The 26,536-nt window shown below is 49.8% G+C and overlaps 2 protein-coding genes across 2 annotated transcripts in view; one reads left to right on the top strand and one right to left on the bottom strand.

The window, feature by feature from the left end:
• The window catches only part of LOC136651288 (GTPase IMAP family member 8-like), a 36,149-nt gene extending 10,840 nt beyond the window's left edge, over window positions 1–25,309 (top strand). Inside the window, 4 exon segments of the mRNA XM_066627539.1 lie at window positions 3,929–4,700; window positions 16,744–17,508; window positions 24,634–24,819; window positions 24,822–25,309. Of these exon segments, the coding sequence (XP_066483636.1) occupies window positions 3,929–4,700; window positions 16,744–17,508; window positions 24,634–24,819; window positions 24,822–25,309 (2,211 nt within the window).
• Window positions 1,160–4,630, bottom strand: LOC136654089 (GTPase IMAP family member 7-like). The gene is made up of 3 exons (XM_066630955.1): window positions 4,433–4,630; window positions 3,592–3,652; window positions 1,160–3,300 (listed from the first exon to the last, which is right to left on the bottom strand). Exons 2-3 carry the CDS (start codon window positions 3,608–3,610, stop codon window positions 2,639–2,641), a joined length of 681 nt encoding a protein of 226 aa, XP_066487052.1. The 5' UTR covers window positions 3,611–3,652; window positions 4,433–4,630; the 3' UTR covers window positions 1,160–2,638.
• Window positions 25,310–26,536: the final 1,227 nt, after the last annotated feature.

Raw genomic sequence — 26,536 nt, 5'->3', positions numbered from 1 at the left:
ACAGCTGTTTTCTAAGGGTTAAATCCAAGTTCAAGACCTTGTTTCAAGATCAGTGAAAACTGTGCATTTGTGTGCAAACTGTGCAAACTGAAGCTCATGCCAATGTCTTCAGACAGATACAGAACGGGTACAAGATGGAACTTTGCAACAACCCATAGGCCAAAGACCAAGAGACCAAGCAATAGTTTCCCATGGCTGGCAGCTGTCTCTACTATAACTGACATGTACCTGTAACTTATCTATAACCTATCACCATGCTTCCTAAGCCCACTCCTTCCAGGTGGTCCAGGAGGATACCTGGGGCAGTGGCCTTGGATGCTGCTGAGAGATCCATCAGAACCAACAAGGAGGCCCTCTCACTGATGTATTCCTGGCAATGGCTATCTACAAGGGTGCCCAACACTGCTTCAGACCTGAAGGCAGGTCTAAACCCAGACTAAAGAGCTCTGTAAGGTACAGTTGGTTTTGGCTTGTGGGAGGGCACTGATGGCCTTTTCCTCTCACCAATCTGTAGGATTTTTGGTGGGGGGGCTCAGTTAAGGGATCATTGCTACATGCCCACTCCAGCCACAACAAAGAAGAAAAGTGCCCAGAAGCATGGTAGGGTACTCAGGGGAAAAGACTGTGTTCTCTCTCTCCCTCTCTCTTAAAATAAGACCCCACCCACCCCCAGCTTTAGATGCATGCAAGGTGGAGAGATGCAAGGTGGCACACATGGACCACTTTCATGTCTCAACAACTGGTCCTGAGAGGGGCAAGCAGGGCCTAGGAGAGGGGGGTAAAGGGGGTAATTTGTACCTGGGCCCAGGGTCAAAAGGGGGGCCCAGGAGCCAAAGGAGGGAGCCAGAAATTTCCTGAGAACTTACGTTTTCCTATCTACTCAGACTTGTTGCCCACATGTGATGCTGGGGACACTAATGAAGCCACATGGGTTGGTTGACCTAGGCTCCAAAGACTTTTCCAGCTGGTCTACCTTCCCCCCACCGTTTTGCCCCTCCTTGCCCCTAATCTGCTCTTTGTAAAGGGGCCCAAAAGAAACTTTGTACCCCCTGATAAAATTCCTTTCAGAGGCCCTGGGGCAGAGCACTCTGCTGATGCACAGAGAAATCATGTCCTAAGTCCATTTGTAAAAATGAAAAATTCAATTTTAGAACTTCATCAGGGGATATTTATTGCAAATAGCGCACACCAAACAGAGTATAGTACTGACACTTCAAAGTATTCTACGATTGACTATATACAATTTGCAGAGGCTGAAAGACTTGAAGCATAATCCTAATCTTTTCTAGCGCTGGTGCAGCTACAGGTGCTGTGCCACAGGCCGTCGCAAAGGTGCCATAAAGTATGTTGCAACAGCATAGGAGTTGGTGGCTTGTATCAGCCCACCAGGAATGCCTGCACCGGCCTTCCAGCGCCAGTGTAAGAAGCACCGCATAAGGGTGCTTCTTATGGTGAGAGCAGCTGCAAGCAGCTCAGGGGCAGCGGAGGGTCAAAAGGTGGCTGGGAGGGGAGGACAGGGTGGGCAGGGCAGGATAGGTGGGGGTGGGAGGACTGGGTCCCAGGAGGGGGTGGGATAGGTAGCGCTGGCGTGCAACTTATCCATTCCCCTGTCCTGGGCCTGACACAGATCCACTTGGACTTGTGCCAGCAAATTAGCAGACCTGTTGTGCAGGCTGGAGCTTTCCCTGGGGTAGTCTCCTTACCTTGAGGAGACCTCCAGCCTGCTAACTACTAGCAGCAGATGCAGTGCAGCTACTCTGGCCCCATCGCATCAGCACTGGTTAGGACTGGGCAATTGGGCACCAAAAAGCAAAAAAAGGACAGAATAAACTCAGCCAGTCCAGCAAGAGTGGAATAGGAAAACCAGCAGGTATCATAAGGATGGTCAGCTCAGCCTCTGCACCTCAGAGGTTTTTAATGGCCGAAAAAGGATATTGTGGGCAACATCATGGACGTCCTGAACTGAAGAAGATGGTAATGTCTCGGCTGTGCATGGCCATCCCTGTGAAAAGACAACATCTCCTGGGCAGCCAAATTCCTTCGCCTTGGCTCCTGCCACTCCCACCTCCAAGCCACATCTCCCAGTGACAAACTCCAGCAGCTGTGAGGGCAGTTCCCACAATTTGTCACTTGAGAGAGATGCTTGCAGGTTATTTACTGGAGGTGGCTCTGCCACTTCCAGATGCTGCTGCTGGGACAGCCCCCACTCCCTGCTTCTGCCTCTCTGAAAAAACCTGAGATTGTGGTGCATAACTAGAGAGAGAGAGAATCAAACCAGGCAGACATGAGGGTCAGAAAAGTTAGGAGTTGGGCCAAGAAGGTGAGAGATGCATGGGGCGGAACAGCAATCCTATCCAACTTTTCTGCACTAATGCAATTATACCAATGGGTTGTGTGCTGCATCCTGGGGGTGGTGGAGCCACAGAAGCCTCATAAAGATAAGGGAATGTTTGTTCCCTTACATTGGGGCTACACTGCGGCTGCATCAGCGCTAGAAAGTTGATGGGGACTGGGCTCTGAGTAAGCTAAATTTAGGACTACAAATCTCCAGTCAAGCTAGAATATGCCATTCCACTGCAGGGCTAGGTAAAAAAGTGCTTCCCTGTTTTCCAGTGAGAGCTGTTGTGGCATTTTGGGATCAGATGATTGTACAGGAAGAAAAGCCTCTCTTCTTTGCTTCCTCTTTGTCCTTCTCCAGCATGTCTTCTGTATAGTAAGGGGCATCTTTGTTATTTTTCACAAGTTTTTCAACCATTTCCAGCAATTCAGCAACCTGATCAGCACTTTCCTTGCCGTTCGCCCTGTTGTTGAAAGCCAGGTACCGGCTGCTACAGCTTTCAATCAGATGCTGAAGATTGCTTTCTCCTTCTGACAGGAAAGATTGGAGATTGCTGCCCTCCAGGTCTTCTTTGTGGGTAAACAAAATAATGTAATAAGCTTTTCCTTGAAGGGTGAAGACCTTATTGATCAATTGTGCCACTTCCTTCTCCTGTTTAGTGAAGCGTCCAAGTTGTATGACTTGGACAATGGCATGTGGCCCGGGGTAGAGGAGCTTCACACACTTTTTAATTTCCTTGGCAACCATCTCATTTGATTTTTTAGTGTCAAAAAAACCAGGTGTGTCAACAACTACAATCTTCTGGCCATTTTTCACCACCTCCCCCTTCTGACAGTCCTTTGTGACAGAAGAGGGTGACACCCCAATCTCAAACACTTTCTTCTCAGTCCCAAGGATGGTGTTTCCTGTGGCACTTTTCCCAACTCCGGTTTTACCAACAAGGACAATCCTCCGTTCAGGGCCTATAACAAATCAGTGGGAGAATGGCAGCAAACAACCCAGTGCTCAGCACCCACCTTCTGCCACCCAGGTGCCCTGGAGAGAGCAGGACACAACAGCGATCTTCTTCATTCCTTGATCTTCCTCAGCCCAAAGCCCTGCTGCCCTCCTTGGGGCCCCAAGACAGTCAACACCTCCGCCCCCCACATGACAGTGATGAGTATTCCACAAATCACAGGGAGTGAAAAAGCAAGCAACATGTGGCCGCTCAGACCTGTGCGAGGCCAACACGAGCCAACTGCTGAAGGCCTTACCAGTGGCGTGCTCCGCCATGTTCTTGGTGCCAGGCAAGTCACAGGGCAAGACTGAGGATTTCTGGAATAAAACACAGAACAGAGAATCTGCTCAAGGGAAACTCGCCTGGAGAAATGTGCTGAACAGGAGTGCTCTTCCTTCCACAGGCAGCAAAGTGAGCAACTGTGCTTTGCCAAGGGATTGTTCTCAGCACAGCATCAGTGCAGGAGTGCCCAACCTCTTGCAACCCACAGCACACTGGAGTTAGGGCACACCAGCGGCTTTTGGACAAGGGGCACGCCATGCCCACATCCCCCACTGGCCTTACTAATCAATGACCCTCCTCCAAATTCCCAGGGCACACCTGTGGCCCATTTGTGGTACCCCAGTGCGCAGCGGTACAGAGCACACGTTTTCAGCGGCCAGAGTGCCCGCAGAGAAAGCAGCCCGACAGAAGGAGAGGTCCTCTTCGGAAACCCGGCTCCCCCCTCCCTCGGCGGGGGCCCGAAGCCCCACTGCCACCCTCGGATGCCTCCCGCCCGCGTCCCGCAGCCTCCTTTGGCTCGCAGGTGCAAACTGCCCTGGGAGCCCTCGACGGGCTTCCGACCCGCCCTGGCCGCCCTGCTGTCTCCCGCCCCGGGACCCGAAGCGCTGCCCGCCGCAACCGTACAGCAGGTGCTCCGGCCTGGCGGCGGAGGCGTCACTCGGGCCCGCGGGGCTGTGCGGCAAGAACGCCCGTCCGAGCCCCACAGAGCCGCAGCCGCCGGCAGGGCAGGGCTGGGCGAGCCGGGCCGTCGTGGGCCAACGCGGCGGGCGGGCAGCCGGATCCCCCCGCGCCTGCCTGCCTGCCTGCCTGCCTACCTGCCTCGCCTCCGCTCCGCGCTCCTCCGGCTGCAACTGCCACTGAAGCCCCGTCGGCTCGGGTCTCCCTTCCCGTCGGGGGCAAGGCCGCAGCTCCCCTGTGGGCCACTCCCTTCCTCCCTGGGGCGGGCGGGGCGGGGCGGGCAGGGCAGAAGGAGCGCTGCCCGGAGCGGAGCTGCCACTCGAGCCGGGGAGGCTGCCGACCCGCACTCCGAGCCCCGGAGGCAGCGCGTGGAGCAGGTGCCCCCTTCCTCCGCGGAGGCACCGGGCAGAAAGTGATGGGCGGGGGAGGGTCTCTGAAGGGGGATTCGTGGACGGGGCATTTCCCCCAAGCCCCCTCCTGAAAGGTGCGCGGAAAGGTCTCTGCCCCGCTCGGTCTAGTGAGCCCGACGGGAACTCGGCGAGAAGTGCTCTGGAAGCCACGGGCTTCGAGTTGCCAGAGGGGCAGCAGTGGGGGGGGGCCGTCTGGGGGCGCCTCCCTCTTCCAGTCTTGTCTGGTCGAAGATCGCGAAGGGCGCCTTGGTCTTTCTACACCGCTCAGAAGTCAGCCGCCCAAACTGGCCCGGGACCCACCGAGCTTTCTAAGGTTTCTCTTTACCAGCTGCTCAAGCCTCTGTTTTCATCCTTTTTACTCTGGTGGAGCAACCACCTTCTGGAGCATTTGTGGAGCTCCATGTTCATCAAATCGGGACCATTTTGGTGGCCTTGTAGTCCCCTTCACCTAGCCTTCCATAGGAGCCAAGGCAAATTTGCCTACTCAGGCACGAACATACTCATGTGGCTCGGTTTTATTTATTCAATTTACTTCATTTGTACCCCAAAGGGACCCAAGTTTTGCTTTTTATAGGGCTCAAGATATTTTTCTTTTCAGCTGGGAGGGGGGGATGACTTCCTTCTGAAGTGTTTTGGGTGGCCTGGGTTCATGGGATCAGGACTGTTCTGATGGCATTGAATTCCTCTTGGCCTGCCCTTGTGGACTGAGGCAGGGTCATCTACTCATGAGTAAATGTACATGTGTGGCTCAGTTTCCATAGGGCTCAATATGTTTTCCTTGTCAGCTCTCAGCTTGTCAGTTTCAGTTCCAGTTCCACAACCCACCAACAGTCAGGCCAGCATCCACTGATGGGTCCTGACAAGGCTGAGCAGATATCATAACTGCAGAAGAGGTCAAGCCAGCCCAAAATGTAGGACATTCAAGAAAAATATAGGATATAACAAAATAAAAGCTAAAAACACTCATGCAGTATATTGATTTCATGTAGTTAATTTAAACACTGTGGGCGCAATCCAGAGAAGTACTTGGGCCAGTGCAAGTCCGGAGGTGGGAGGGAGGGTGGGGGGCAGGGCAGGGCAGGGGGCGGCCCCAGGGGTGGGTGGTAGGTGGGGAGTGGGAGGCAGGGCTGGGACCCAGCAGTTCCCAACCCCCGTCCCCGGGGAGTTTGGAGCGGCTTCAAGCTGCTCTGCTCTCCTTGGACTTGTGCCACCTCAGGAGGTGGCATAAGTCCAAGGAGACCCATAGGGGCTAGGGTGCCTTATCCAGATGTAAGGGGAAAAGTTTCCCACTATCTCTGGCTGAGTCACCGTGGGCCCCTATCCTGCGCTGGATACAGCACAAGCCTCTTGTCTTGCCTGTTCCAGTGCAGGGTAGGATTGTGCCCTATATTACTTATTATTAAAATTAGAACTATATTACATATAATTTATTTCATATAATGCGCTGCCTCCGACGCATTCTCGGCATCACCTGGCAGGACAAAGTTCCTAACAACACAGTCCGGGAATGTGCTGGAATCCCTAGCATGTATGCACTGCTGAAACAGAGACACCTGCATTGGCTCGGTCATGTCGTGAGAATGGATGATGGCCGGATCCCAAAGGATCTCCTCTATGGAGAACTCGTGCAAGGAAAGCGCCCTACAGGTAGACCACAGCTGCGATACAAGGACATCTGCAAGAGGGATCTGAAGGCCTTAGGAGTGGACCTCAACAGGTGGGAAACCCTGGCCTCTGAGCAGCCCGCTTGGAGGCAGGCTGTGCAGCAAGGCCTTTCCCAGTCTGAAGAGACACTTGGCCAACAGTCAGAGGCAAAGAGGCAAAGAAGCCAAGGAAACAGACCAGGGACAGACTGCACTTGCTCCCGGTGTGGAAGGGATTGTCACTCCCGGATTGGCCTTTTCAGCCACACTAGACGCTGTGCCAGAACCACCTTTCAGAGCGCGATACCATAGTCTTTCAAGGCTGAAGGTTGCCAATACAATACAAAATTTATTAATTACAAGTAGGCTATGCACTGCCTGCAGGGGCCCACTAACAGGGAAAAGGAGAGCATTTAAGTTCTTTTCCAGGTCACGAGGTGAAAAAAGAGGACATGTCCTGGAAAAAGAGGATGTCTGATCACCCGGATCTCAACCCATAATTTGAGAAACGCTGTTCTAGACTGAAGAGCAGTGGCATAGTTAAGAGGTTGCAGGGGGTGGCAATTTCACTGGGCAACAAGCTTTAGGGAAGCAACAAGCTAAGCTTGACTCTAGTGGCCAAAACTGTGAAAACTTTGGTATGTATGAATAATACCATCATGTTATAAATCATTGGAAAGGTAATTTAATACTGGATGCAATGAAATAAACTGCGCTGGAATATCTGCATTCTATCAAAAGTTATGGCCAATTAACCAGAAAACTTTTTATTTATGATTAGTAACCAGAACCTTTATTGGCATAATATATACATATACAAACAGACAGTTTACAAACCTAAAGACTAATTCCCCGATGTACCACCCATTTCTCTAATGTTGTTAGCTGAGCATTCTATGGTGTTAGCTACGGTGTTTCCAGAGATGTTTTAGAAAAGCCCCAATTATAATTGGGTCCTCAGAAGACAACAGGTGCCTGCTGTAGCAGGCAACAAGCGAAACACCTCCAAGCTAATACCAATCGATCTGATTTTGTGAAAGACCACCTCAGAGCCCACTGGGGCTAGCAAATCTTTTAGGAGGCTGTGTAGAATACACTCTAAGCCAGAGTCTGCAAGCTCTTAGCCAGGCCCTTGTCTCAATTAGTATCTGCCCCATCTCTAGGCACAGAGAAGCATATGTAACACCAGTGATGTAACTAGCGAGGGGGTGGGTGGGCAGTCTGCCCTCGATACCAGGGGGGTGTGTGAGATCACATGTTACCAAAATCACTAACATTGTGGTGGTTAGGAATAAACCATCATACTATATACTGTTGGATGTGGAATTTACAGCAGAGTGAAATGAAGAAAACCTGAGTGAAATACAGGTGCAGCCTATTTATCCATGGATTTTTTATCTGCTGATTTGTCTCAATGGGGTGGGGGAACCGAAAGTCACACACACCTTTGCCTCCTTTGCCCTTCTATGGTTTCTCGCTTCCATTTCCAGGCAGCCCAAAACACTGCAAAAAGGCTCCGCCTCACCCAGGCAGGGAAATAGCCCTGGAGGAAGTTCCCCTTGCAAAGGAACAGTAACATTCCTAGAGCCACTGAGCCTGCAAAGAGGCTGAGGAGGGGAAGGGGGGGGGGCGGAAAACCTCTGTAGCCAGAGCACATGCAACAAGGTGGAGTGCTCTCACTCTCGCCCGCGTGCTCTCTCTCTCTCTCTCTCTCTCTCACACACACACACACAGAGTGGGGGGCAGGTGTGGTAGCAACAGAGGGGATTGCTTTAAAAACCCAGGGAGCGTTTGCTGAATTCCCCCCCCCCCCCATGGTGCAGGCTGTCTGTGCTCCAGCCTACGGAAACAAAACAGCCCAGCAAGGCTACAATCCTCTCCACACTTTCCTGGGAATAAGCCCCATTGACTAGAATGGGGCTTACTTCTGAGTAGAAACACATAGGCCTCTCAAAAAAATAGATGGTAAGGCCACACCTGGAGTATTGTGTCCAGTTCTGGTTGCCGCATCTCAAAAAAGACATAGTGGAAATGGAAAAGGTGCAAAAGAGAGCGACTAAAATGATTACTGGACTGGGGCACCTTCCTTATAAGGAAAGGCTATGGCGTTTGGGCCTCTTCAGCCTAGAAAAGAGGCGCCTGAGGGGGGACATGATTGAGACTTACAAAATTATGCAGGGGATGGACAGAGTGGATAGAGAGATGCTCTTTACACTCTCACATAACACCAGAATCAGGGGACATCCACTCAAATTGAGTGTTGGGAGAGTTAGAACAGACAAAAGAAAATATTTCTTTACTCAGCGTGTGGTCGGTCTGTGGAACTCCTTGCCACAGGATGTGGTGATGGCATCTGGCCTGAATGTCTTTAAAAGGGGATTGGACAAGTTTCTGGAGGAAAAATCCATTACGGGTTACAAGCCATGATGTGTATGCGCAACCTCCTGATTTTAGAAATGGGCTATGTCAGAATGCCAGATGCAAGGGGAGGGCACCAGGATGAGGTCTCTTGTTATGGGGTGTGCTCCCTGGGGCATTTGGTGGGCCGCTGTGAGATACAGGAAGCTGGACTAGATGAGCCTATGGCCTGGTCCAGTGGGGCTCTTCTTATGTTCTTAAAAGGTCAGCATCCCACCTGTGAATGAGGGCTGAGAATGGAGGGGGAGGAGAGGGGATTGCTTTAAAAAACTCAGGGAGTGTTTGCCTAATTCCCCCCCCCCCCCATGGTGCAGGCTCTCCTGCTCCAGCGGACACAAACAAAAAGATCCACACTTTCCTGGGAGTAAGCCCCATTGACTACAGTGGGGCTTACTTCTGAGTAGAAATGCATAGGGCTGGACTCTTAAAAGCTCAGCATACCACCTATGAAAGAAGCAGGACAGTTGGCAATGGGAGGGCAGAGGGGAGGGGATTGAGAACAGCTGCCTTAATTTCCTTCCATCCGGAAGTGTCAGGCTGCAGCGAATTTGCGTAACTCTATGGAATTTAGCACAATGCGTTTTTGTTAATCGCGCCAAGTCACAGAATGGACATAACTAAGTTATGGTCTAAAAACTAGAAAACAAAAAATGCATGGAGTCCTATGAAAAGTGCAACTGAGCCATATTGAGTGTTTACTTGTGAGTAGGCAAACTTGTCTTAGTCCATTGGAAAGGGCAAGCTGAGAGGAATCCAATGACACTGTAATGGTCCCGACCTGATGAATGCAGCCCCCCAAAAAACCTAAGAAGGAAGTACCTCTCTCCAAGCAGATGAATGTATTGAGCCCTATGGAAAGCAAATAAGCAAACGTGCTTTGGCTTGTGGTCAGGCCAGGCAAAGGGGAATGTGAGGCCACCAGAATGGTCCTGATCGGATGGAACTGGAGCACAACAAATGCTCCAGAAGGCAGCCCCCCCCCCCATAAAAGGCATAAAACGGGCTTCAGCTGGTACGGTGAATGTTTTCTGTTTTAGACTTGTAAAGGCAGGTGGGTCCTGATAGTGATATGCTTGAAATATAAGAACTTAAACTGAACTGGATACTGGGTAGGGCTGAAAATCTCACAGGTTTGTGGGAGGGGAGGTGTTATTGCAGGCAGGCTACAGAGAAATTCACTTGAGAGATCTGGGCTGGCTTCCCCTTATTTAATTATTTGTTTTTAAATGTCTTATTGTATTGGCAACCTTCAGTCTAGAAAGACTATGGTATCGCGCTCTGAAAGGTGGTTCTGGCACAGCATCTAGTGTGGCTGAAAAGGCCAATCCGGGAGTGACAATCCCTTCCACACCGGGAGCAAGTGCAGTCTGTCCCTGGTCTGTCTCCCTGGCTATGGGCCTTCCTTCTTTGCCTCTTAGCCTCAGACTGTTGGCAAAGTGTCTCTTCAAACTGGGAAAGGCCATGCTGCACAGCCTGCCTCCAAGCGGGCCGCTCAGAGGCCAGGGTTTCCCACTTGTTGAGGTCCATCGCTAAGGCCTTCAGATCCCTCTTGCAGATGTCCTTGTATCGCAGCTGTGGTCTACCTGTAGGGCGCTTTCCTTGCACGAGTTCTCCATAGAGGAGATCCTTTGGGATCCGGCCATCATCCATTCTCACAACATGACCAAGCCAACGCAGGCGTCTCTGTTTCAGCAGTGAATACATGCTAGGGATTCCAGCACGTTCCAGGACTGTGTTGTTTGGAACTTTGTCCTGCCAGGTGATGCCGAGGATGCGTCGGAGGCAGCGCATGTGGAAAGCGCTCAGTTTCCTCTCCTGTTGTGAGCGAAGAGTCCATGACTCGCTGCAGTACAGAAGTGTACTCAGGACGCAAGCTCTGTAGACCTGGATCTTGGTATGTTCCGTCAGCTTCTTGCTGGACCAGACTCTCTTTGTGAGTCTGGAAAACGTGGTAGCTGCTTTACCGATGCGCTTGTTTAGCTCGGTATCGAGAGAAAGAGTGTCGGAGATTGTTGAGCCAAGGTACACAAAGTCATGGACAACCTCCAGTTCATGCTCAGAGACTGTAATGCAGGGAGGTGAGTCTGCATCCTGAACCATGACCTGTGTTTTCTTCAGGCTGATTGTCAGTCCAAAATCTTGGCAGGCCTTGCTAAAACGATCCATGAGCTGCTGGAGATCTTTGGCAGAGTGGGTAGTGACAGCTGCATCGTCGGCAAAGAGGAAGTCACGCAGACATTTCAGCTGGACTTTGGATTTTGCTCTCAGTCTGGAGACGTTGAAGAGCTTTCCGTCTGATCTGGTCCGGAGATAGATGCCTTCTGTTGCAGTTCCAAAGGCCTGCTTCAGCAGGACAGCGAAGAAAATCCCAAACAAGGTTGGTGCAAGAACACAGCCCTGCTTCACTCCGCTTCGGATGTCAAAAGGGTCTGATGTGGAGCCATCGAAGACAACAGTGCCCTTCATGTCCTTGTGGAAAGATCTGATGATGCTGAGGAGCCTGGGTGGACATCCAATCTTGGGGAGAATCTTGAAGAGGCCGTCTCTGCTGACCAGGTCGAAAGCCTTTGTGAGATCTATGAAGGCTATAAAGAGCTTTATAGCCTTCATAGATCTCACAAAGGCTTTAAATGTCTTATCTTTATACATATATGTATAGTTTATGTTTTTAGCATAGCTTTATCTGTGAGCCCTGTTGAGTGCCCTTCATTGGGATAGAAAGGTGAGATATAAATAAATAAATAAATATGTTTTTCTTTAATTATTTATAATTATCTATATTAATTTGCTTGATGATGTCACTTCCAGCCATGATATCACTTGAAAAATTAATTAATTATGTTGTATGGGGTGACAAAAATTTATGGGCCCTGGGTGTCAAACGACCGAGCTACACCACTGTGTAACACATCTTGGCAACCCCAAGATTTTCCTTAGAAAAGCTGCCTGGATTTGTTCCAAAGAATGGTTCAATGCCTTAATCCAAACTGGGATGCCGTACAAGATCAGGGAAGCAACTTTAGCATTGAATACTTTCAGGATGTAGGAACATAGGAACCCCCTCTGGTAGAATGGTATTGTACAGTATTCTGTGTCATTACACCTGCAAGCTTGCCGATTGTTTTACAGTGTCTGGTCCAGGCAAGGTTGTACGAGAAGTAAATGCCTAGGTCCTTTTATTGCTTCACTTGCTCAATTTGCCTTCCCCTAAAGGACCATGAACATTGCCTCCAGCTGTTACTAAAAGTCATAATTTTGGATTTATTGAAATTGATAGAGAGCTTACTCGGGGAGAGATATTCTATGCATTTAGCAACCAAATGCATGACTGAGATAGAATAACTGCATTGTCAGCATACAGCGATAAAGGGACATGGCACATTCCCAACTGGGGTGGGTGACCCTCAGTCTCACCCAAACACGAGGCCAAATCATTCACGAAAAGATTTAAAAGAGTGGGAGCCAAAACACAACCTTGCTTAACACCCCTGTTGGTCGGGATCTCCTTAGAGATACCCCCTTCAGGGGAGAACCTTATCTTAATACCTTAGTATTCTAATAAAGGTTCGTTATAAGGGAAGGAGATGTCTATCTATAGCCAGACTGGCTAATTTAGCGCAAAGCATTGGCCTGTCCACTGAGTCAAATGCACCTTTAAGATCCAAAAAAGCTGCATATAACTTGGTTTTCATCACCTTAGCCTATTTCTAGGCAAGATGATACAGCACTAAGCAATGACCTAAAGTTGTATTGCCAGATTCAAAGCTGATTTGTTCAGCTCCGAGGATTGTCTGACTGGCAAGCCAGTGAGTGAGTTTATTGAGCAGGGGCTTTACATAAAGTTTACCTGCAACAGATAGTAAGCTGATGGGCCTGTAAGTTTCTGGGCATCTGTGGTCCCTTTCTTATAGATTGGGACTATGATGGCCTTAGTCCAACTATTCAGTATAATGCCAGATCTATCAATTAGAGTAAAGAGAGATGCAAAGATCGGCACCCACCAGTCAATATTAGATTTAATTAAATCAGTAGAGATCTCATCAGGGTCAGGAGCTTGCTTAGACTTTAGGCCAGCAATTACCTCCCTTACTTCCTCGACTGTTGTTTGCAGTCACTCTGGAGAGTCATTGATCACAGACAGAGTTTCAGACTCCTTCAGGCAACTACTGTCAAAGGAGAGCAGAGTAGAGCCGACACAAGTGGCAAAGGTAGGTGTGGGGGGGCAGGAAGGAGGTGGGAGGGGGTCGTTTCTGGACAGGGGAAGGATGGGTGATGGGCGGCCCTGGGGGCGGGTGTGTGGGGAGCCGGGGGCGGGGCTGGGACCCAGCAGTTATGCCGGATCCTAACCCCCTTCCCCGGAGAGAACGGAGCGACTTCAAGCCGCTCTGCTCTCCTCGTTCCTGCGCAGGTACATCCAGAGGTGGCGCAGGTCCAAGGAGACCCAATGGGGCCAGCAGCCCTTACCCTTTCCCTCTTGCCTCTGGCTTTGCTACTGCTGCTGGCCAGAAAATGGCCAGAAACCCGCGTTGGATGCAGCACAAGCTCCTGGCTTGCCTGCTCCAGTGCGGGTTTGGATTGCACCCTAAGTCTCCTTTTATCTCCCCTTTCCCTCCCTCACCATCCAGAGGGCCAACCGCTTCTCTGGCGGGTTTCCTGCTTCTAACATATTTGAAGAAGCATTTATTATTCCCCTTAATGCTGCTGGCCATGTGTTCCTCATAGTCTCTCTTGGCCTCCCGTATCACCTTCTGACATTTCTTTTGCCACAGTTTGTGTTCCTTTTCATTCTCCTCATTAGAGCAAGATTTCCATTTACGGAAGGAAGCTTCCTTGCCCTTTACGGCCTCTCTAACTTGGCTCATTAGCCATGCAGGCATCCTCTGAGACTTAATCAAACCCTTCCCCAATTTGTCCTCAATTTGATTTCGTCATGGAGGGGGTGAGGCTACAAAACCTTTTTTGACCCCAGGTAATAGATGCCTTAGCTATGCCACTGCCCCATTTTTCACTTTTTAAAAAGTCTGGGCATGACGTCACCTCCAGGACATCATTTTGCATGCAGCACCAGGCTACACATTCATTAGCTATGCTACTGCTGAAGAGCCTCGAACGCTGTAGTGTTTCCTCATAAGGGAGGTGTCCCAGCCCACTAACCATTTTGGTTGCTCTCTTCTACACCTTTTCCAGTTCCACTACTTATATCCTTTTTGAGATTTAGTGACCAGAACTGTACACAGTACTTGAGGTGTGGCCTTACCATCAATTTGTACAATAGCAGAATAATATTGGCCATTTTATTCTCAATCTTTTTTTAAAATTATCCTGAACATGGGATTGGTCGTCTTCACAGCTGCCGCACTCTGGGTCTGCATGTTCATTGAGCTGTCTGCCAGCACCCCAAGATCTCTCTTGTTATCTAACAAAGACATTAGCATATCTGTGAAGTTTTGATTTCTTGCCCCAATACACATTACTTTACACTTATTTACATTGAAATGCATCTGCCATTTTGCTGCCTATTCCCCCAGTGTGGGAAAATCAGTAGTAGACCTGCTGTTAACTAAAAGGGGCAAATGTCCCTGGCATGGAGCCCTGCGCATCTCTAGACGTTTCCATGTGGAAAACTCTCTTGATGCTGTTGGAAACTGCTTTGGGGAGACTTTGGAAGACTTTGAGGAAGACTCAGCATGCTTCCCCAATGTGTCCTGGAGTCACACGAGACTCCGTAACATTGTGGTGAGTGGGACAGTGTACTTACAGGCAGGGGGGCAGTATCTTGTGGGGGGGCGCTATCACGGACCTTTGCCCCAGGTGGAGGTGGGGGCGATGTCTTGGCTTTTCATTAAGTTGTCTAGGCTGACCATACCTTTCCTCCCAAGAAGCAAGTCTTTAAATTTCCTGACTGCAATCTCCATCTGCAATGATCTTGGACCCCAAGAAGATCTACTCTGTCACGGCTTCCATTTCTTCCCTTTCTGTTTGCCATGAGGTGATGGTAGTGGATGCCATGATCTTAGTTTATTTAATGTTATGTTTCAAGCTACATTTTGCACTTTCCTCTTTTACCCTCATCAAGAGGTTCTTTAGATCCTCCTCACTTTCTGCCATTAGAGTGGTATCCTCTGCATTGAGGTTATTGATATTTCTCCTGGCAATCTTGGCCTGCCTTGGTCCATCTCACCCAGCTGTGGGAATGTAGCTTGTTAGTGTGCAGAGCAAGAACTTGTTACTGATCTGGAAGCAGCCATGGTCTGGTAGCAAGCAGCCTTGCTCTGCACAGTCCAGCTAGATTAGCTCAAGGACACCTGAATTGGGAGACTGAACACAGCTCTGCCTTCAGGATGAGAGAGGGCAGGAGTGAGGGCATGACAGCAGAGGGTTTGTGTCACCCTGTGTGAGAGCTCATTGTATCAACACCATGATGAACCTCACTAGGGCTGGTGTAACCTCCATTAATTTTATTCATTTTAATATCTAGCAGTACTGGTCACCCAACAAATCAATAACCCACAAAAAACCAGTGACCAATTTGATGACAATCACAGAACTAAATAGGGATTCTAGTATTAGTTCTGATACATGAAAATGACAACTGACTCGTACTGTCTCCTGATTGGTTCCCTGATGTGTTATAACATCTCATTGGCTCTCAGAACAATCAGTCTCATTGATCAGTTTTGAGTGAAGAAAATTCTCTTTTTGTTACTTGGCAGTTGTGTTTTCCTTTTCCGGTTATTTGGCTATACGTTTTGATAGAATAGAGATATTTCAGTGTGGTTTGTTTCATTGCATTCTGCAGTAAATTACCCATGATGGTATTAATCAAAAATACCAAGATTTTAACAATTTTGGCCAGTAGTGGTGTCACCCCCAGAGAGCATCATCCATTACAGTCCATACCCAATTGCCCCCCTAGCAATGCCACTGTGTGACAGTTATGTAACCTTCTAGAACAGCCATTTTCAACCACTGTGCCATGGCACACTGGTGTGCCGCGAGTGGTTCACAGGTGTGCCACAGGAATTTGGGGGAAGGTCATTTATTAATAGGGCCAATGGGAGATGTGAGCCCCCACTGGCAGCATGGTGTGCCTTGTCAATTGTCAAAAACCTGGTGGTGTGCCTTGACCATTTTAGTGCCTTATCAGTGTGCCATGAGATGGAAAAGGTTGAAAATCACTGTTCTAGAAACTACAGCAGGTTCTGAGTTCTGGTTGGTTGCTGCCTGTGAGATGGGCATAAAGAAGTCCTCCACTTTGGAGGGGATGTGGCTTCTTCACCATTCCATCATGGATGCCTACCTGGTCAGATGTGGCGGTTTGAAGATCTGAGTTAGGAGATGCTCAAGGTACTTATCTGGTTGAGTGTTAGGTCTAGTAAGTCTTAGGAGTTTGGCTTTTATTGCTTTTGGTCTGCCGTGTTCTGTATTTTATTCTTATGTGTATCCAGTACCTGTCCATTTATATGTATAATCTTATTTAATCCTTAAAATAAACAAAATATATTTCCAGCGATGTTTTGTTGGGTACTGAGTGTGGAGGAGTGTGAGGTGTCTGAATCCACTCTAGGCTGCCAAGAAGTTGTTTGGACCAGGTCTGGCAACTTGGACTTAATGCCTCTTGTGGGATACCAAGGGTTGCCAGAGATGGCTAACAGCCCAATCCTGAGCTCCCCAGTGCACTGGACTGCCATGGCACCAAAATGGCTGCCGTGGCATCCTGAGCATGATGAGTAGCCGCCAGCATCTCCTATGCAGCAGGAGATCAGATCTGAATATCTGTATAACCCCAACTCTTCAGTTAAATAAGGCGACTAGGAGACAGGGAAGATCAGGTGTTGCCACACTTAGCACTCTCAGAAATGGGGCAGTTGTAGAGGCAGCAGCCATGTAGTGAGTTGCTTGGGGCTCATCGCTTATGTTTTCCTGTTTTCGAAATGTTGAGCACAAGAGCATGTCTTCTTTCTTTCTTTCTTCTAGAAGATGTTGACCATGTCCCAGAGGAATCAGAACTTCACTTCATCCTCGTTGGGAAGTCAGGAGGTGGGAAAAGTGCCACAGGAAACACCATTCTGGGTGAAAAGAAGTTTGAATCCAAACTTTCCCTACAGCCAGTGACCCTGAATGAGAATAGACAGCACAGAGCAAAGGAGTGGCAGGGGAGGCGGGTGGTTGTTGTTGACACTTCAGCTGTTTTTGACGCCAAAGGCAAAGAACCCCAGAATGCTGAAGAGATCCGGAAGCGCCTCTCTCTGTTCAGCCCAGGCCCCCATGCTCTGGTGTTCGTGACTCAGGTGGGTAATTTCAAGAAGGAAGACAACGTGGCTCTGCAGCGGGTGCAGGCGATCTTTGGTGTGGGGGCCACAAGGCACATGGTTGTCTTATTCACCCGCAAAGAAGACTTAGAAGGGGGAAGCCTGGAGGACTACATCAAGGGGTCAGACAACAGCGCCCTTCGGGATTTGGTCCAGAAGTGTGAGAATCGTTGCTGCGCGTTTAACAACAAAGCAGTGGGGGAGGAAAGGGCTGCCCAAGTTGAAGACCTGCTGCTTCAGATGGAGAAGGTGGAGTGGAGAGAGTGGGAGAAGCCTCTTCTCAAGGAGCTTCTGAGGGAGCCTCAAGGGACAGCAGCTGCAGGGGAACCAGAGGACAATGGGATGGACGTGCATAAATCACCAGGAGGGCAGGACGTCAAGCATGGCAGAAGAGTGAAGGCAGCAGCTGGTGCATCTTTGTGTGCTAAAGGTAGACTCCTGTTCAGGTTTCCAGTATTCTGTGCACATATAACACACAGACTGTTGCATTCTGCAATAGTTGCACTTTCTGGACAGTTTTTAAGGGCAGCCTCACATAGAGCTCATTACAGTAGTCTAAATGAGATGTCAGCAAGTGTGGCCCACTGTGATCAGGTGTGACTGACTGAGGAAAGTCACTTTTGCCAAAAGTGGGGAAAAGCACCCCTGATCATAGTCACCACCTGGCAAACCAGGAGCAGCTGAGAATCCAGAAGGACCGCTATGCTGCGCACCTGATCCTGCAGAGGGACTGCAACCCCATTCAGGACAGGCCAGTCGTGCAGTGACTGCACTGTGGATTTCTGCACCAAGAAGTTCTCTGTTTTGCCCAGATTTACTTTCAGTTTCTTAGCAGCCCAGTCCTATTCTCCTTGTCACCACTGGCTGCAGCGATGCCAAAATGGTTATTGCTGTATCTAGCAGCAGGGCCTAGGAGAGGGGGGTAAAGGGGGTAATTTGTACCCGGGCCCAGGGTCTAAAGTGGGGCCTAGAAGCCAAAGGAGGGGCCCAGAAATTTCCTGGGATCTGTCATTTTCCTGTCTACTCAGACATTGTCCATACGGGATGCTGGGGACACTACTGATGCCACATGGGTGGGTAGACCTGGGCTCCTAAGACTTTTCCAGCTGTCTCTATCCTCCCCTCACCCTGCTTCATCCCTCCCCTCTCCTATTCTGCTTGCCCATCACCACCCTCCCTTACTCTGTTTCACCCCTCCCCCTTTGCAAAGGGGCCCAAAAGAAACTTTGTACCCCCTGATAAAATTCCTCTCAGAAGCCCTGTCCAGCAGCACCAGGGAGGCCACCAGAGGTCACATTGGGGGAAGAGGACTTTCATTCCCTTTTCCTTAGGAAAGCCCCAGGCCCTGCAAAATCCCTCAAGTCTACATCAGCTATTTTGCTGGCACAGATTTGAGCCTCTGTGCTGGGCTTTGCAGCCAGACATGGATTTTTCTCTGATAGAGAAAAATTGAATTTTGGTTAGTTTTAGCTAGGCAGTTGAAATAAGAAATCCGAAACTGTTCTCCTTCAAGGCTGTTTATTCCTTAACAAGCTGGACAGAACAGAGTGTCAAAGGACAAAAGACCAAGCCCCCACATAACCTCCCACTTGGCTCATTTTTATATTGTATTGTATTGGCAACCTTCAGTCTCGAAAGACTATGGTATCGTGCTCTGAAAGGTGGTTCTGGCACAGCGTCTAGTGTGGCTGAAAAGGCCAATCCGGGAGTGACAATCCCTTCCACACCGGGAGCAAGTGCAGTCTGTCCCTGGCCTGTCTCCCTGGCTATGGGCCTTCCTTCTTTGCCTCTTAGCCTCAGACTGTTGGCAAAGTGTCTCTTCAAACTGGGAAAGGCCATGCTGCACAGCCTGCCTCCAAGCGGGCCGCTCAGAGGCCAGGGTTTCCCACTTGTTGAGGTCCATCCCTAAGGCCTTCAGATCCCTCTTGCAGATGTCCTTGTATCGCAGCTGTGGTCTACCTGTAGGGCGCTTTCCTTGCACGAGTTCTCCATAGAGGAGATCCTTTGGGATCCGGCCATCATCCATTCTCACGACATGACCAAGCCAATGCAGGTGTCTCTGTTTCAGCAGTGAATACATGCTAGGGAATCCAGCATGTTCCAGGACTGTGTTGTTAGGAACTTTGTCCTGCCAGGTGATGCCGAGAATGCGTCGGAGGCAGCGCATGTGGAAAGCGCTCAGTTTCTTCTCCTGTTGTGAGCGAAGAGTCCATGACTCGCTGCAGTACAGAAGTGTACTCAGGACACAAGCTCTGTAGACCTGGATCTTGGTATGTTCCGTCAGCTTCTTGTTGGACCAGACTCTCTTTGTGAGTCTGGAAAATGTGGTAGCTGCTTTATCGATATGCTTGTTTAGCTCGGTATCGAGAGAAAGAGTGTCGGAGATCGTTGAGCCAAGGTACATAAAGTCATGGACAACCTCCAGTTCATGCTCAGAGATTGTAATGCAGGGAGGTGAGTCCACATCCTGAACCATGACCTGTGTTTTCTTCAGGCTGATTGTCAGTCCAAAATCTTGGCAGGCCTTGCTAAAACGATCCATGAGCTGCTGGAGATCTTTGGCAGAGTGGGCAGTGACAGCTGCATTGTCGGCAAAGAGGAAGTCACGCAGACATTTCAGCTGGACTTTGGATTTTGCTCTCAGTCTGGAGAGGTTGAAGAGCTTTCCATCTGATCTGGTCCGGAGATAGATGCCTTCTGTTGCAGTTCCAAAGGCCTGCTTCAGCAGGACAGCGAAGAAAATCCCAAACAAGGTTGGCGCAAGAACACAGCCCTGCTTCACTCCGCTTCGGATGTCAAAAGGGTCTGATGTGGAGCCATTGAAGACAACAGTGCCCTTCATGTCCTTGTGGAAAGATCTGATGATGCTGAGGAGCCTGGGTGGACATCCGATCTTGGGGAGAATCTTGAAGAGGCCGTCTCTGCTGACCAGGTCGAAAGCCTTTGTGAGATCTATGAAGGCTATAAAGAGTGGCTGTCGTCGTTCCCTGCATTTCTCCTGCAGTTGTCTAAGGGAGAATACCATATCAGTGGTGGACCTGTTGGCTCGGAATCCACACTGCGATTCTGGATAAACGCTCTCTGCAAGTACCTGGAGCCTCTTTAGTGCAACTCGGGCAAACAGCTTTCTTACAACGCTAAGGAGAGAGATGCTGCGGTAGTTGTTGCAGTCATCCCTGTCACCTTTGTTCTTGTACAGCATGATGATGTTTGCATCCCTCATGTCTTGAGGTACTCCACCTTCTCTCCAGCAGAGACAGAGGATTTCATGCAGCTCAGTGACGATGATCTCTTTGCAGCATTTTAGGACTTCAGCAGGGATGCTGTCTTTTCTAGGTGCCTTGCCAAAGGCAAGGGAGTCCGGGGCCACGTGAAGTTCTTCTAGGGTTGGTTCACTGTCAAGCTCTTCCAGCACAGGCAGGCACTCAATGTTGTTCAGTGCTTCTTCGGTGACTACATTTTCTCTGGAATATAGCTCAGAGTAGTGCTGCACCCAGCGTTCCATCTGCTGGAAGGAAGAAAGGAAGGAAGACCTCGCATTGATACCAGCAAGACCCGGGATCAGAGAAAAGTGGAGGAATTTGCACAAGCGCTTGAGGAATCTCTTCCAGGCCCGGCCGACGCAAACGCATCCAACAGATGGGAACATTTCAAGAATACCGTTTACAACACCGCCTTGTCCATATTTGCCAAGAAGACCAACAAGGTGGCAGACTGGTTTGAAGCCCACTCTGAGGAGTTGACACCAGTCATTGAGGAAAAGAGGAGAGCTCAAGCAGCATACAAGGCCTGTCCCAGTGAGCGCAACCTGCAGGTCCTCCGAACTGCTCGCAGCAAAGTCCAACAGACTGCCAGGAGATGTGCTAATGACTACTGGCTCCAGCTCTGTTCCGAGATACAGATAGCAGCTGACACGGGCAACATCAAGGGGATGTATGACGGTATCAAGCAGGCCCTAGGTCCAACACAGAGGAAAATTGCCCCTCTGAATTCTGCCACAGGCGAGGTCATCCAGGATCGGGCGCAGCAGATGGCTCATTTTTATAACACTGCAATATTATTAACATTATTAACAGTATTTATATACCGCTTTTCAACTAAAAGGTCACAAAGCGGTTTACAGAGAAAAATAAAATAATTAAATGGCTCCCTGTCCCAAAAGGGCTCACAATCTAAAAAGATGCAAAAAGAACACCAGCAGACAGCCACTAGTAAAAGACACTGCTGGGGTGAGGTGGGCCAGTTACTCTCCCCCTTCTAAAAAGAGGAGCACCCACTTGAAAAAGTGCCTTTTACCCAATTAGCAGGGGTTATTATTATTAGCAATAATAAAGTCATTGACGCCATTGGCTCTATTGTGGGACTTTCCACAGTTCCCGTTTGGAGATCATCAGGAAAATCCCACCCTGGACGATCTGACATGTTTGTTCAGAGAACATCCTGATAGATCTGTTTTTCCAGCAAAAGTCCTTGGCCCGCAGCCGCCTCTCGGTGGTAAACGCATTCTTCGTTAGCTGCGCCAGCAAAGAACTCGCAGGCTTGCAACCATGACAGGAGGCCCAAACCAATGAAAGAGAAATTACATGTTCACATATAGGGTTACATAGAAGATTATTAAGCAGGTAAACCCCCCAAAATCTCCCTCACAGTGGAGGAGGCCTCTGCTGGTCCCATCACCTCCTGGGCCCAATCATTCCCACCCAGTTCCTCCTTTCCCCTGCTTTCCTCCCACTCCTCACAACCCTCCAAAGCCACACTGCCACCCGGCTGTGTCACTTAGTCCAGCAGTGCTGCATCATCCACCTCCTGGCACTAGGCACAGTGCCAACTAGAACTGACCCAGCACCATTGCTCCCTCCTCTCAGGGTGCCATAAAATGCTTTACAGCATCTAACTGGGCAGCTATGTCACCTAGCTGGGCTTCAGCGCCAACACTGGGAGAAGATACTAAGGCCCTAACCCTGATTCAGTTCCCACCCACCTTGAGGCCACCCCAAGACTTCAGTAGCAATCCCTCTAGATGTGGAAAGGAGAGGTGGAGCAGGATGTCATCAGCGTACTGAGGGCACCCCACTCCAAATCCCCGGATGATCTCTTCTAGCCTTGTCGTGTAGATCAGGGGTGTCCAAACATTTTGGCAGGAGGGCCACATCATCTCTCTGACACTGTGTTGGGGGCCAGGAAAAAAAGGAATTAATTTACGTATAAAATTTGAATAAATTTAGATAAATGAATTTATTAGAGATGGAACTTATATGAATGAATGAAGGTCTTGCAGTAGCTCAAGGCCTATAAAAGGTCTTGCATAAAGCAAGGCCAGCCTTTCCTTCACTGCCACTGCTGCAACACAGATGTGAAACAGCAAGTAGTGGAGGGAGCCCTCATCCCACAGCTCAGATGAGAGGTTGAACAGTCATCCTCACACTGAGAGCAGTTACTTTGGGCCAGCACAGGCTCCAGCAAGTCTCTGGAGGGCCAGAGGCTCATTGAAGACTGGGGACTCCCTGCGGGCCGGACTGGGAGCCCCTTAGGGCCGCAAGTGGCCCCCGGGCCGGGGTTTGGGCACCCCTGGTGTAGATGTTAAACAGCATGGGGAACACGATAGATCCCTGTGGCAACCTGCATTTCCCTGGCCAAGGTGCTGAAGATGCATTCCCCAGCATCACATTCTGGGACCTTTTGGCCAAGAAGGAGTAGAATAACAAGCCCCATCTCAGCCAAATGCCCCAGATGGTACTGAAAGCCACTGAGAAGTTCAGCAGGACCTACATGGAAATACTCTCCTCAGCGCAGGTCGTCAATCAAGGTGACCAAAGCTCTCTCCATCCCGATGCCTGGTGTGAACCCAGACTGAAAGGGATCCAGATAATCTGTTTCCTCTAGGAGGAACCCACAGGAGTTGAGATATCACTACCCCCTTGATCACCTTGCCTAGAAAAGGGATTTTTTTCTTTTCTGTAACTGGCTGGAAATTAACTGACCATTATCCAACATGGTGGGAGGGCTTGTTCAGGAGGAGGTGATGGTGGCAGAGAAGGAAAAGCTTCCTTGGCCTCTATCCCCACCAAGGAGGAAGCTCGGATATGAGCTCTATCCCGTGTTTGGTTGGATTTGTAATGAGTTTTCCTCCATCGTTGCTCTAGTCGAGTAATTTCTCAGCTTCTCCATTAATCACAAAGTACACTTGTAAAGTAGGAAGCATCACAAAAGCTCCCTTCCCTCCCTGCATCTGGAATCCATGCCATTTCACGTCCTCTCCAGTTGTTGCATTTTCTTTTTGTTTAACTGCAACTGTCCTATGCTTCCCCTGCTGATCACTGCAACTCACATACCCCTGAAGAGTGTAAGAAACATGAGTCAATTTCCATTCTACCTCTTAGAGCAGGGGTGTCCAAAGTTTTTGACAGGAGGGCCACATCATCTCTCTGACCCTGCGTCGGGGGCCAGGGAAAGAAATAATTAATTTACATTTAAAATTTGAATAAATTTACATAAGTTTACACAAATGAATATATTAAAGATGAACTTATATGAATGAATGAAGGTCTTGCAATAGCTCAAGGCCTATAAAAGGCCTTGCACAAAGCAAGGCTGCCTTTCCTTTACTGCCACTACTGCATCACAGACATGAAACAGCAAGCAGTGGAGGAAGCCCTCATCCCACAGCACACGTAAAGAGGTCAAACAGTTGCTGTCATGTTGAGAGCAGTTGTGTTGGGCCAGTGTGGGCTGCAACAAATCTCTCGAGGGCCAGAGGCTCGTTGGAGACTGGTGGCTCCCTGCGGGCCGCATTGAGAGGCCTCAAGGGCCGCATGTGGCCCCAGGGCCGGTGTTTGGGCACCCCTGTTTTAGAGTGTGGTAGTGACAAAGACTCATTCCCTTCTTTTTATTCTGAGGTCTTTGGGTGTCCCGATCGGGACTCACCCCTTGTGGTTCTGCAGGAGAGCTCAGGCAAGAGAAGCAGCAGGTGTAGGTTTTGTCCAGCCCTCAGGAGCCAGTGATGCAGGGGAGGGGGGCTCCTATGCTGCACCACAAGAAAGAGAATATGCCCCACCCCTCTGAAGAGTCCCAGTGGAAGGACCTGGCCAGGGTGTGGAGACAATTCCAGAGGGGTGGAGCAGGGAAGAGTGGAGCAAGTTCAAAAAGCCATCTGCAGGGCAGGGTGGAGGCTAAGGGAGTCTCTGACTGGGGAGGACCCAGAGAGGAGGTCCAACGGCTCCCAAGGAAGCAAGGTGCCACAAGGCAGCAGAGGCGAACCAAGGGTGACAACCAACCCTCTCCACACAGCCCTGAAGCCTAGTGAGAACTGCTTGGGTATCAGGACCACTTGGGGAGATGCAGGAGGGTGGAATTGGGGGAGGGGAACTGGGACTGAGAGGGGTATAGACTACTCACCATGACCCCATTCCCTTGTGGGTTGTACAGTGGGAAATGTTGTCTGGGGTTGCGAAAGGCAAAGGGAATGGTGTTTTGCAGCAGCTCCTGAACTGTCCCTTCCTGAGGACAAACATACAGAGACAACAATGGTGACCTATGTCTGATTTCTTCTCCACAGACCTTGTGAATGTCAGCAGCTCCTTTCTGGAGTCAGACCTGGGGATTCTCCTGGTTGGAAAGTCAGGAGGTGGGAAAAGTGCCACAGGAAACACCATTCTGGGTGAAGAGACGTTTGTGTCCAAACTCCAGTTAAAGCCAGAGACCCAGAATTGTGCTGCAAAGTTCTGGGCAAAGGAGTGGAAGGGGAGCTTGTCGTTGACACTCCGGCTGTTTTTGATGCCAGGGTCAAAGGTCCCCAGAATGCTGATGAGATCCAAAAGCGCCTCTGTCTGGCCAGCCCAGTCCCCCACGCTCTGGTGTTCGTGACTCAGGTGGGTCGTTTCACCCAGGAAGACAAGGTGGCCCTTCAGCGGGTGCAGGCGATCTTTGGTGTGGGGGCCACAAGGCACATGGTTGTCTTATTCACCGGCAAAGAAGACTTAGAAGGGGGAAGCCTGGAAGACTACATCAAGGGGTCAGACAACAGCGCCCTTCGGGATTTGGTCCAGAAGTGTGAGAATCGTTGCTGCGCGTTTAACAACAAAGCAGTGGGGGAGGAAAGGGCTGCCCAAGTTGAAGACCTGCTGCTTCAGATGGAGAAGGTGGAGTGGAGAGAGTGGGAGAAGCCTCTTCTCAAGGAGCTTCCGAGGGAGCCTCAAGGGACAGCAGCTGCAGGGGAACCACAGGAAGCTTAGATGGAGGAGTGCCAAGACAGAAGGATCCAGAAAAAAAGTGAGGCCCTCTTGTTGAGACACCACATGTGCCCCATCAGGGTCCATAGATGGGTTACCAGTTACCAGGCCAGTAGCACCTAGCGTTTAGCACACTCACCCTCTTCTCGCTCCTCTCTCTTCCCTTTTTAGACAGTCAGTTTACAAGGGAAAAGCCTTGGTGGCTTAATCTGCCTCCAACAGCCCATAACATCAGGCCGGCCAGAGGAGCTCCCGGGGCAGGACTCCCCCTCCTAGATCATCACAGAACCTCAGGCGTCTCTATCAAAATCACTCCTACTGTAATGCTTGCAGAGTGCAGATATGTGACCATCCAATGAATTTTCCAGAAGAGTCAGACTCAGAGTAATTTAAGCAATTTACTCTTAAAAGGAAAGGGGGGAAAAAGAGAGAGACTCTGGGGAAAAAGGTTAGTCCTTTTTTCTCATGCATGTGGTGCTGCCCCCAAAGTGGGACTGAGCTTGGAACAAATGAGGCCTGTGAAATGGCTGGATGGTTTAGACCAGTGATTTTTAACCTTTTTCATCTCACGGCACACTGACAAGGCACTGAAATGGTTAAGGCACACCACCAGGTTTTTCAGAATTAACAAGGCACACCATGCTGCCAGTGGGGGCTCACATCTCCCATTGGGCCTATTAATAAATGACCTTCCCCCAAATTCCTCTGGCACACCTGTGGACCACTTGCGGCACCAGTGTGACACGGCACAGTGGTTGAAAATGGCTGGTTTAGACAATCCTAAAATAACACAAATCCTGGCAGCACGACGGGCACAGTGCCCAACTACGTGTACCTGGATGATGGAACCACCAGCTCTGAGCCTGGAGAGCTGGCTTGCCCGTGGGCTGGATACTTCCATTGGAATGGTGTCTTCCTGCTATTTGCTTGGAGAAGCACCAGTTGCTTGGTCACTCAACCTTCAAATATAGGCATTTGAAACTTGATCAGCCAGGTTGGCCACTCCTAGCTGCTGTCTCAATTGCCTTCCTTCTCCACTCAAGCAGGTGCAAATTGCAGACTCAGCTCTGAAGGACACAGTCTGAGTTATTGAGCCCAAGCCTGCTCCCAGCACAAGAAAATAGATAGAATATACCCAGAAATACAAATGAAATATAGGCATTTTATGACATGCCCCCAAATCAGAATTCTGTTTTACTGAATAAGTAAAACCAGGGTATAACCTGGTAT

Source organism: Tiliqua scincoides, chromosome 5 (assembly GCF_035046505.1).
Source record: "Tiliqua scincoides isolate rTilSci1 chromosome 5, rTilSci1.hap2, whole genome shotgun sequence".
Lineage (NCBI taxonomy): Eukaryota > Metazoa > Chordata > Lepidosauria > Squamata > Scincidae > Tiliqua > Tiliqua scincoides.
This window is presented reverse-complemented; position numbering and strand designations above follow the sequence as displayed.